Source organism: Melanerpes formicivorus, unplaced genomic scaffold (genome assembly GCF_026170545.1).
Source record: "Melanerpes formicivorus ecotype bairdi unplaced genomic scaffold, bMelFor1.0.p_v2 SCAF_14, whole genome shotgun sequence".
Classification (NCBI taxonomy): Eukaryota; Metazoa; Chordata; class Aves; order Piciformes; family Picidae; genus Melanerpes; species Melanerpes formicivorus.
In genome coordinates, this window is record NW_027142366.1 from 8,024,532 (window position 1) to 8,035,991 (window position 11,460).

Below are 11,460 nucleotides of genomic sequence, written 5' to 3' on the forward strand. Positions count from 1 at the left end.
CTTCGCCCTGTGGCGACCCGTCAATAAATCACAACAGATCAATTTCCCGGCGTTCGCAGCCACCTTCCCCCGCGACGGTGCCTGACGGGGCGCGGTGGTTTCCGGAGCCTCGGAGCTTGTCTGGGGCCGCTATGCAGCCCTTAAAGATTCTGGCGGGGGTGGGGTGTCGGCTGTGCCCGTGAGGCGGAGCTGGGACCCCGGCGGCTCGCAGCGCGGGTGAGGGGCGGGCCACGGGGCGGTGCCGGGACGGGAGGCGGGGGCTGCCCCCGACTACTTAGCGGCATCGCAGGAAAACTGGCTCGTCGGTGGTGTGCAGCGCTGTCTCGTTTCTGTGGTCATCGCCATGGGCTCCACTCCGCCTGTGTTTATCGGCGCTGAGGAGGTGGAGAAGCACCTGCACCGTGCCAGCCTCCTGGTCCCGGCGTTGGAGGCTGCCCTGGCCAACTTCTCAGCCGGCCCGGCGGGAGGTGTCGTGCAGCCTGTGCGCACCGTGGTGCCGGTGTCTCGGCACGGCGGGTGAGGCGGGCGGGCAGTGGGACTGTCTTCCCGGGGGCGGGGTGGGCGCTGCGAGGAGGCGGCCGGAACGAGCCGTTGGGCAGCGGGGGAATGCCGCCGGTGTGTGAAGGTGCGGCCCCTCCGCAGCCTGCAACGCGGGTAGCGGTAACGAGGGGCCGGGCCTGCGGCGGAGGAATTAAAGCATCAAAGCGTCATTGGTACCGTGTTTCTGGTTTAACTGGTCGGTGGCCGTTTGATGTCAACCACTCCAGTAATGTAGGCTGCCGTGCGCAAGGTACTTAAGTAATGTAAGCGATTCTCTTACAAGGTACCTAGGAGTCATGCCTGCCTACAGCGCTGTAGATGATGCTCTGACAACCAAGTTGGTGACCTTTTATGAACACAAGAAGGATTCCTCTGTCCCTTCTCACCAGGCGACCGTCCTCTTATTTGACCCCAGAAATGGTTCTTTAAAAGCTGTGAGTTTCATGCACGTTTCTGCTGCATTCTTCTCTGTCAACGCTCTGGCAGTTCTGGCTTTTGACTCTTAGCTGGTGCTCGTGTAAATCGGTCTGTTCACCTGCGTCATGACTGAAAATGTGCCAAATGAGGATTTGGCCTGAAGCCTCCTAACTTCCATACGTGTTGACTGCCACTTGTGATGTGGAGGGAGTCTGTTGGCTGACAGGGTGACTGGAGGAGATCAGGAAATTTTATCATACATTTGAAAGGGGGAACACCCCCCCAACACCTTTACTAAATAAATCATTTATCTTGAGTTAAATCTAAAGAGATTTGCAATTGATCTAACAGGGAATAACATCCAGTCTAATTTGTTTGTTTAAAGAATTTAAGGATTTTTCAATAATATTGACTCTTCATTGCACCTTTGTAATATTAAAGGGCCAAAACTGACCAAGAAAACTATATTGAACTTCTGTTGTTAAACTGTATCAGAAAACATGTCAGCTTTTTAACCTCCTTTTAAATCATTTGTACGCAGTTGCTAATACACATGGAGGCTGGAGTGCTCCACAGTCTGTGATATGCATTAAAGAAGTTTCATGGTTCCCTGGCATCCCTTTGTGTGCACCAGAGAGTGCAGGACTCTGCCAGGGCTGACTTGCAACGCTCCCTGGTGTCTCCTGAAGCAGAGTATTGCAGTTAGACACATCTGTTCCCTGCCAGGGAAGTGCAGTGCATGAAAAACTGTGTGAGTTAGGGGTGGCTCACCAGTTTTCACTCCCACAGTCCTGGTGGAATGGCTTGGAAGAACTGGAACAGACAATCTGCTCAGTTTAAACGTGTGATTTTGCGTGATTGCTTTAACGGTGATTACCAGCGTTTGTGTTTCTGTCTGTGCCCTGTAATACTGCATAATTCACAGACTGAATGAAAGTGTTTGGTACTTACTGATATTTTTCACTGTTCATTTCAGACTGTTTGAATTATTCTTTTTTTTACAGCTCCTAGATGGCAGTGTCATTACAGCAAAGAGAACTGCTGCAGTTTCTGCCATTGCCACCAAGGTATGCCTTCTGGTTCCTGCATGGGGACCAATCAGTGGTGTCATCTATAAAATGGCTAGAGGGAATGATGTAAATGGCTTTCAGTTCATGTGAACTTCCATCAAATAGAACTTGGAGTTGGATTTTTGATAACAACCTTCAGGGAACACTTAAAATCACACTTTCCTGGTCTGAGTGCATATGTGGCTCTAACATACTGTATGTGCTTGGAGAAGGAATGAGTTGGTTTTGTGGCTTGTTCTGCACACTGTTATAAGAATTTGAGGTATCTTCAGTCAGTTCTTTTCTATTGTGCTTCTATTAACATTCTCCTTTACAGCTGTGGTGATGAAGTCAGTTTGTTTAGATGCTCGTTTTCTACTTTTGTGCCAGAGCAGGTAGGTTGCTTGGGACCTGGAGAAAGGGTTGGGGGGAAAAGGCACATTTCCAGGGAGCACTGTGGGCCTTCTTAAGATAGGTGATGCTCAGGATAGAATGTCTGTCAGTTTCTCTGTTGTCACCAGAAGATATGTGGATGACTATCCCCAACTATAGCCACAAACATCAGTGTCTGAAAGATAGGTGAGCCATATCTTGTTGTATGTTGCTTTACATCATTTCAGTTCAGTAGAAAACGGTTGGATTTTAATTCTTTTTTTTAGAACTATATTTGGTTGAGCTCCTAAGAGTGGGAAAAGAGGAAGTCATTGTCTGTTGCACACCCAGGTTTTAGTCTTCACCTCAAAGAATGAAGGAGTAAGAGGTCCAGAACTGAAAAATACGTCTGTTTTACATCATAATGGGGGCTGATCTCACCACTTCATTAGTGGCAGCCTTCATGCCAGCATGACTCTGCCCATGGCAATGGAACTAAATTGACACAAAATTGGAGTGAAGAACCTGTCCCCGAGGGTTTCCCCTGAAGCAAGGGACAGAACAATTTACAATGAATTCCTTGGACATGAGTTTATAGAACCCCATTTATCTCAACCATTCTATACTTGGGCAGTTCTGACAGTTTTGCACAGTCAAGGCTGTGCTGGCCTAGAGGAGCTTGGCTGCTGAAGGGACTTGAAGATTAGCTCCTTTGCTGTTGTTTGTTGTTTTGGGAAAATTTCAGAAGTGTTTGGGTTTAGCTCACAGTTGTCATCTTGTCCTGTTAATGGCATTTGCTTTTCAAAGACCTATGCTTTTATGCAAAGAACCTTTGAAATGAGTGCTTCAGAGACTTTGAAAGGAGCAATGAGTTCTTGCTGCTGAAAAATGGGATCAATGAGATTTTATTTGCAGTAGAATAAGTGTGGAGTGCCTAGACAATTACAAAGCTTTTCATACAGAAGTGAGCAGCCACAGCAAATGCATAAACAAGCCAGAAGGGTAGCTTAGGGCTGGACTCCAGCAACCCTCTTCTTCTCTGCCAAGTAGTGGTGAATCACAGACTTTTGTTTAGTTCTTACTAAACCAGAAAACTAAAAAGAACTTTAGAACTGAAAATTTGCTCTTCAGAACCATGTCTATATTTACAGTGCTGCATGCATTCGTATTATGGCTCTTACAATGCAAGCATATGCTTGGGCTATGAGTTGAAAATACAAACAAACAAAAAACAGCCAAGACACAAAACAGCAACAGAATCCCCCACATTTATCATGGGGCTACCAGAACCAGCTTACCCATGCAGCTACCACTTTCAGTGCTGGTAGCTCTCAGTATCATGAGCCCAATTTTCAACCTGTGCAAGATGTCAACGCTTACTCACATAGGTGAAAAGCAATATACTAAGAGTGGAATGTGCTGTAGTCGCAGAAGTTGCATTGGCTCATGCTATTGCATGGTAAGTCTGAATTTCAGAATCAGACAATTCAAAGCTGCAATTAAGCCAAGGCATACTTTGGTCCTGTTGCCAGATTATTTTTAAGACAATTCTATCTATATAGTGGCAATTTAATGCTGGTTTGTGTGAATCAATACTGACTCTTGCACAATAACATCTTTTGTTGAAAAGGACTATGGTTACTGCCTTGTCTTGTAATGGTTTCTTATATCTATTTGTCTATCTGTTAATATATTATCCTTACATGTTGTTCTTTCCCATTTGCTACTGTTCAGTTGTTAATGCCAGCTTCTGCTGAAGTGCTGTGCATTTTGGGAGCTGGTGTTCAAGCATATAGCCACTATGAGATCTTCACAGAGCTGTTCACATTTAAAGAGGTAATGGACACATCTTAACAGGATACATTTATTTGTTTCTTTGTTTCAGAAGCTCTTATATGTAAAGTGCAGCCCAAGAAACTGTATTGTTCTGCCTAAGATAGGGTTAATTTTCCCTCTAGCAGCCCTCATAGTGCATGCTTAGTACTGGTAGCTAGAAAGTGTTGATAACACACCAATGTTTTGGCTTCTGCTGAGCAGTGCTTGTGCAGCATCAAGGTTGGAGGTGGATGAGGTCTTGGGAGGGAACATAGGCAGGATAGCTGACACAAACTGGCCAAAGGGATGTTCCATAGTTCATGAGTCTGTCCAGCAATAAAAGATAAGGGAGAGGAAGCTGTCGTCATTATGATGTTTGTCTTCTGGAACAACCCCTAGGTACTGAGGTTCTACTTAGAATAGAATAGAATAAACCAGGTTGGAAGAGACCTTCAAGATCATCGCGTCCAACCTATCATCCAACACCACCTAATCAACTAACTCATGCAACCAAGCACCCTGTCAAGTCTTCTCCTGAACACCTCCAGTGATGGCGATTCCACCACCTCCCCAGGCAGCCCATTCCCATGGGCAATCACTCTCTCTGTGTAAAATTTCCTCCTGACCTCCAGCCTGAACCTCCCCTGGCGCAGCCTGAGACTGTGTCCTCTTGTTCTGGTGCTGGCTGCCTGGGAGAAGAGACCAACCTCTGCCTGTCTACAACCCCCCTTCAGGTAGTTGTAGACAGCAATAAGGTCACCCCTGAGTCTCCTCTTCCTGGGAAGTGGCTGGACATCACCTACTGATGGGAAACAGAGATTAAATCTTCTGGTTTTGCTTCTGTTTTATTAAACTGCTTTGTCCTGACCCATGAGTCTTTTCCATCTTCTCTCCCCACCCTGCTGAGGAGGGGAGTGATATAGTGGCTTGGTGTGCACCTGGGGTCCAGCCATGGTCAGCTCACCACAGAAGTTAATCATATTTTGATTCTGTTTCTACAGAACCCAAGAATACTCTGAACAGCTGTAGAATTTCTTGCTTAAGTGTTAATGTTTATAAAGAAAAAAGGGGGGTGGAGAAGGGGAAGGAGGGCTTGGAAAAAAGATGGTGATTTGTTTTGTCTCTGCCTGAGAAAATCCCACTGGTTATGCCATACTTGGGTAAGCTTCCCCCTAAATATATTTATTGTCAGATTTATGTTTTATAAACACAGCTCTACAAGGAGCTGTTGTTCCAGCCTCACAAAACAGTTGCTCAAATGTAAGTGCACATACAGGTAATTCAGTCTTGTATGATAACATTAAAGAGGGAAAAAAACCAACCTCTAGAATGTTTTACCTACTGAAAACCTGAAATTGTTCTGTTTCAGCAAGGAGAAATTCTCCAAGCTAATCTATTTTGGTTTGTTGTTGTTTGTTTTTGTTTGCTCCTCTTTGAAGGTCAGGATATGGAATCGCACCAAGGAGAAAGCAGTGAAGTTTGCTAATTCAGTGACCGGCCCAGTGCAGGTCTGCTCCTCTGCTCAGGAGGCAGTTACTGGGGCTGATGTGATTCTAACAGTCACTATGGCAACAACACCAATTTTATTTGGAGCCTGGGTAAAACCAGGTGCCCATATCAATGGTATGCTTTGTTCTTGTTGTTTAAAGGGTACTTTTATGATCATATTGTTAGCATTGAAACTGTTGGAAACTGTGCTTGTCAGAATTAATGTTCCTTCCATTTTGACTTCCCCCTTTTAGTGAGGGCCACTTTTCCCAGCCCTTACTTCCTGTCTGCCTGGAGCCAGAACTCCTGCATATTCCATCACCAGATGTTTGCTAGAGCACAGAACGTGCTTGCCTTTTTTTCCTTCTTTTTTTATGTAGTGGTGCACCATCTTTGCCTCTGTCACTTGATGCTCACCTTCCTCTCCTCTTTAATCCATACAAGCATGTTATTTCTGAAGGGATTCCTGCTCATGCCAACTACCATGGAATCATTCCAATCTTTTCTTCACCCAATTTTGTAAGAGCCTCTGTTTGCTCCTATTTGGGCTAATCACTTTTAAATTTATTTCTATTGTTTTAAGCTGGAGTTAAAAATACTCAGTATCTGAGATAAGAACTTCATAACTTGACCTCTAATTATGTTAAGAGTTAGGAGGCTGCCTTTTTTTTTGTTTTCCCTGCCTTGTAATGATGTTGCCACACTATTGTTTGGAGTCTCTGGACATGCCCAGATTGGTTTGTTTTATTCCTGGTGGGTTTGGTTCGGATGACCTTGTGCACTTTCCAGATGGCATGGCAGTTAAGACAAAAGAGACTTTGAGTCTAAGGGAACCATTTAAAGATTGGTCCCACATAGGCAGCATCCTACCGATTTTTCAAACTCAATTTAGCCCTTTGTCAGTGAAGGTTGTTGTCTGTGTTGTGTCACGGCATGGAAGCCAGAAGTACAACCAAAATCAATTAAGGTCTGCAGGCACTGAGGTGACACAAAGACCCTTCTCCTTTCTCTCTTTTTCTTCCCTCCATTGAGGCATTTGTGCTGTTTGAAGAGGCATTCAGGCACCATGGAATTTATTCCAGAATAGTTGGACACTTACAAAAAAATTAGTAGAATATAACTGGCTTGGATTTTTGGGTTTTGTTAGCTGAAAGCTGTCTTCTTGTATTGAAAACCAAGCTCCTAGATTTGATTTCGGTTTCTCCAGATAAGTGAAAAATCCACAATCTGCTCAATCTGTCCTACTTATAAGGTTAAAAAGAAATAATAGAGGACTATATGTTTCTAAATCCTAATTAGTAACATTGAACTCTCTGCATGAGCAAGGCTTTGTTGTGCAATACTCTGGTTCTCATCACTTCTGGTTAAGTGAGGGATTCTTCAAATCATTTTTTTCCATAGGCATGTAACAAACACAATCTGACTCAAAGAAAAGGACTATAAAATTCAGGGTATTTTGTAATGATCTGATGAAAGACAAGTGTACAAGAGATAACAGATGAAGGAAAGGGAATTTCTTATGCCTCAGCTACCCAGAGTCTGCTGAGAAGGATTTTCTGCTGACAAGTCAAATATTGAATGTTTTAGAGGAGCTGTATGAGATGTTACTTAACTGTGTATTACATTTCCCCAATAGTGTCCATTTTTACTTCACATATGTCTTTTAGACAAAATGTGGTTTGAGTTTCTTTTGAACATTCCTCCCAAGTTCAATCAGTTTTGTTATCTTAGCTGTTGGAGCAAGCAGACCAGACTGGAGGGAACTGGATGATGACCTGATGAAGAATTCTGTTCTGATTGTGGATTCCAGAGAAGCTGCCCTTACCGAATCAGGAGATGTGATATTATCAGAGGTGAGACCTTAATTATGGACTTCACTTTTGTGGCAATTGGTCTGTTTGAAATGAGTTGGTGCTGAACACATGCTGCACTGCAACTTCCTAGAGCATCAAATGTAACTACATTCCCAGGCACAGACTGAAAAATAAACTGATTCCAGACTGAGACTACTACATGTCTGTATCAAAACCATGTACCCTCTGTATCAACTATTGCATGTCACTGTATTACAGTGGCATGTTTTCACCATTGGCCTTTGTGTGCAATGACTGTGTGTGTTTTTTGAAAGACCCACACTTCCTGTCACACTAGACAGTTACATTAAATGTTTGCAAATCAACTTATTAAAGCCTGTATCTTTCTTCTCATAAGATTTTGTGTGATTGGTACACATCAAGACTCTAGAAAATGGACAAGCATATGGTGGTCTGTAGAAATTTGGTGGCAGGGACTCTTAAAGCTTTGGTTTTATCCTCTTTTAATGTTCTTGCAGAATAAATACAGTTTTCACTCTTCAGATTTTAATGTAGGAGCTCTACATATGGCAAGGTGTGTGGAATGCCCTGTATTTTGTTGGATAATTTACAAGCTCTCCACTGTAAAAAATAACTTGCTCACTGAGGCAAGTCTGCCATCTGTCTTTCTCTGAAAACCATTCTACTTCTGTGGTTTGTGTCCAGTCTTTGTATTTATCTGAATATTAATCTGCAAAGGAATCAGTTCTGGGATAGCAGAACTGGAGGAGTTGTTTCTTTTGAAATCACTCAGGGGAGGAAAAAAAAAGGTATTCTCTTTATATCCATACATATGCTGGTTTTGTATAAATATGTATTTGTTTCACAGGCTGAGATTTTTGCTGAGCTGGGAGAAATAGTGAAGGGTACCAAACCAGCCCTGCCTGAGAAAACAACAGTGTTTAAATCACTGGGTAAGAACAACCCCTCCTGTGTACAAGTCTGACAGAAAACAATGCCTTGTTATTTATTAGGTCCCCCATGCGTGGGAAAGCTGCTGATCATCTTCAACTGTTGTGGCAGGGCACTGTCCACAGGAAACTAGGATGTGATTTGCATTTTCCTTTTTTATTTATCTGGTAAGACTGATGTAATGAAAAGTGATAGGAAAGCAAACAAACAATAGGGTGGAATACATTTTCCATTTCAGTTGCTCAGTACGTGACTGCAGTGGTTATTAACACAGCTCCAACCCAAATGTCCTGCTGGGTTCTGCCCCTGGAGTCTGTCGGACCCAAGATAATGTGACAGGGTTGGAACTGTTTGGGGAAAGAGTGGGAAGGATAATGGATTACCATGCTCTGAGCTGCATGACATGTCCAAAAGGGTTAAGATGTGATACAAACACTGAAAATGAGATTCATGCTATTACATTAACTTCATGTAGCACACCTAACAGTTACATGACAGCTGTAAACTTTGAATGTGACACTGTAGGTGTTGGGGATAGGGCATGATTTCTCTTCCTGTCAAGTTAGATAATTTCTGAATCCTCTTGTTCCCTTCTGGAGCTGAATTATTTTGTATGGATGAAGAATTGTTTGAAGGTGACTTTGATTCCTTTTCTAGGGATGGCAATTGAAGATACAGTAGCGGCAAAATTTGTTTATGAGTCCTGGTCGGCTGGTAACTGAAGAGAGAAGTCTACAGTGCCAAGAAAATTGTTTGCACTTAGTTCCTTTGGATATTTCATTGACCAGAAAGGCATCAATCCTGTCTGAATGTAGCCCTTCTAATACACTCAAAAACAAACATTAAAATACCAGCTAATTAGACTAATTTATATATCTTTCTTATGGCAAGTGTTAAATACCTGCAGTATTACTAATGGGTGTATTTCATGTGATGGCAACTACTAGATGTTTGCAGTGGTACTAAAAGGGCATTTTCCCATATTTTGATATAATTCTGGAATGAATGCCTTTGCTAATCATTGATGTAGCAGAAGTCTGTGGGTAGATGTCATGGTTATAGAGAGGTGGATCATACTGGAGTAAAATACATCAATTTGGAGAATAGTCTCTGGCATCCTATTTAGCTGTGATGGTATTTTAAATGCATCTGTGGGTTTCATAGGTACATTGATAGTCTCTCCTGGAAACACAGCCCACCTCTGATGCTTGGGCACCTCTTGACTTCCAACTCAGACTGGAATCTAGATGTCAGCATCCTTATTTTCACCCTCCACAATTGCCCTGCCCTCAGACTCTGTTTTCATTTGAGAGCACACCTCAGAGTGGGAGTTGCTATAAATAGTGATGCCTTTGCATAGTCACATTTCTGTCTGGTTCTATAAAATGCCTGGCTCAGGAGGAACTGGAGTGCAGAAATTCTGAGCTAATACTGTGTACATTTTAACTGGGAGGAAACTATACCAAATACCTCTCAGTATGTTCCTGAGTGGAGTATTGCCACTTTCATATTGCAAGGAGTCACCCAAAATAAGAGCACTGAAAATGTGTTTTGACTTGACTTTTATCTCTGTTTTGTAGGGAGGTTTTTTTTGTTTGTAACCTGTGGTGTTTGTAGGGCTTTTTCCTAAGCTTCTTGAAGGTTGGAACTGTGGGAATTGCTTATAGTAGGATAAACTTAAAACTATGCAGGCAAATAATTTCAGCTTGGCTGTACCATGGATCAATTGTTAATTGTTCTCTTATCCCAGTGCATATTTGCTGGGGCAGGAATTTCCATGGTCATTTCCTGGTGGAGGAACCCAGTGATGTTCCACATCAGGAAAAATTCCAGTTTTGTTTCAGCAGATGCTCAATCTTTTATAACAGCACATGGCTATTGCCCCAGAAACAAATTCCTCTCTCAAGCTAGAGTTGTGCCTCATGAAATTTTATTTCTATTGATGTATTATTTCATGCAGGCTCTTAAGTGTTCCTTTGCTCTGTGGAAGGATTAGATGATGTGGTTATTCTGTGTTGATGTCAGTAGAACACAGTGGAGCACCAGGAAGGAGGTTCAGAAGCAGTTAGTGTTGAAGCCTTTGATGGTGTGCAAGTAAGTATAGAAGAGGTTAATGAGTACAGGGCAGTTGTGCCATAAAGCATACTCAAATTATAAGCCTGGTATAAAATGGTTGGAAAAAACCTAGTCAGTGGCAGAGTTTGTATTTGCAGAGTTGTAGCATGGAAGTGTTATCAGAGCAGTAAGTGAATAGGGATAAAGGATGTGTTTGTGTGAATAGAAGTCTAACTCCATTGATCTTGTTTATATCAGCAGAAACAAGAACAGACACTTCTCTATAGGCTTTAGTATTTTTAATGGTAACAAATTACCCTTCTATTATTACATGTATTTTTTTCCTTCTTTTTGATTTCTGAAGTGTTCAGATATGTAAGTGTTGGCTTAGCCTGTTAGTTTAACCATAGAGAATTCCATTAGCTTAATACACATTGATGTTCTGTAATTCAAGAGCTATAGAAACTTGCACTTATGACAATATTATCCTAGTTCTGTGCCTGTACAAAACAAGGTTTGTAATTTGAAGTGAGTCAATGTTTGGGAAGAAGACAACAGATCTGCACATGGACTCTTCTACAGTGAATGTGCTTCAAAAGGAGATGGAGCTGGTCCAAAAGCCTGGTTCTGAAAACCCAGTGTTCTTGGCTTTCATTTGCAAAAGGAGATTCTGGCAGCCTGGCTTCAATGTTGTGCCTCTCAATTCATGAAGAGGATTTGATTCAACTAAAATGGGAGTTGCTTGGATACTGTCTTTAGACTTTTTCTGAGAGAAAATAATTGCATTCACTTCCATGTTTCCTTATCTTGCAAATCAGTATCAAGAAATTGTGTAGCTTGCACTTATGTTAAAATTAAATAGATACCACTGGTTTTCTGTCTTTTGTTGTGCATTACTGGTGTTGGGTGGTGGTTTGGGGTTTTTTGTTCAATTTTTGCAGTGACTACTCTCAGTAAAT

The 11,460-nt window shown here is 42.4% G+C and overlaps 1 protein-coding gene across 1 annotated transcript; it reads left to right on the forward strand.

Moving 5' to 3' along the window:
• The first annotated feature begins 269 nt into the window (after window positions 1-269).
• Window positions 270-11,381, forward strand: CRYM (crystallin mu). Its single transcript, XM_068146805.1, has 8 exons — window positions 270-516; window positions 824-974; window positions 1,962-2,024; window positions 4,113-4,214; window positions 5,633-5,816; window positions 7,413-7,534; window positions 8,364-8,448; window positions 9,104-11,381. The coding sequence occupies exons 1-8, from the start codon at window positions 344-346 to the stop codon at window positions 9,166-9,168; spliced, it is 945 nt and encodes a 314-aa protein (XP_068002906.1). The 5' UTR covers window positions 270-343; the 3' UTR covers window positions 9,169-11,381.
• The last annotated feature ends 79 nt before the right edge of the window (window positions 11,382-11,460 follow it).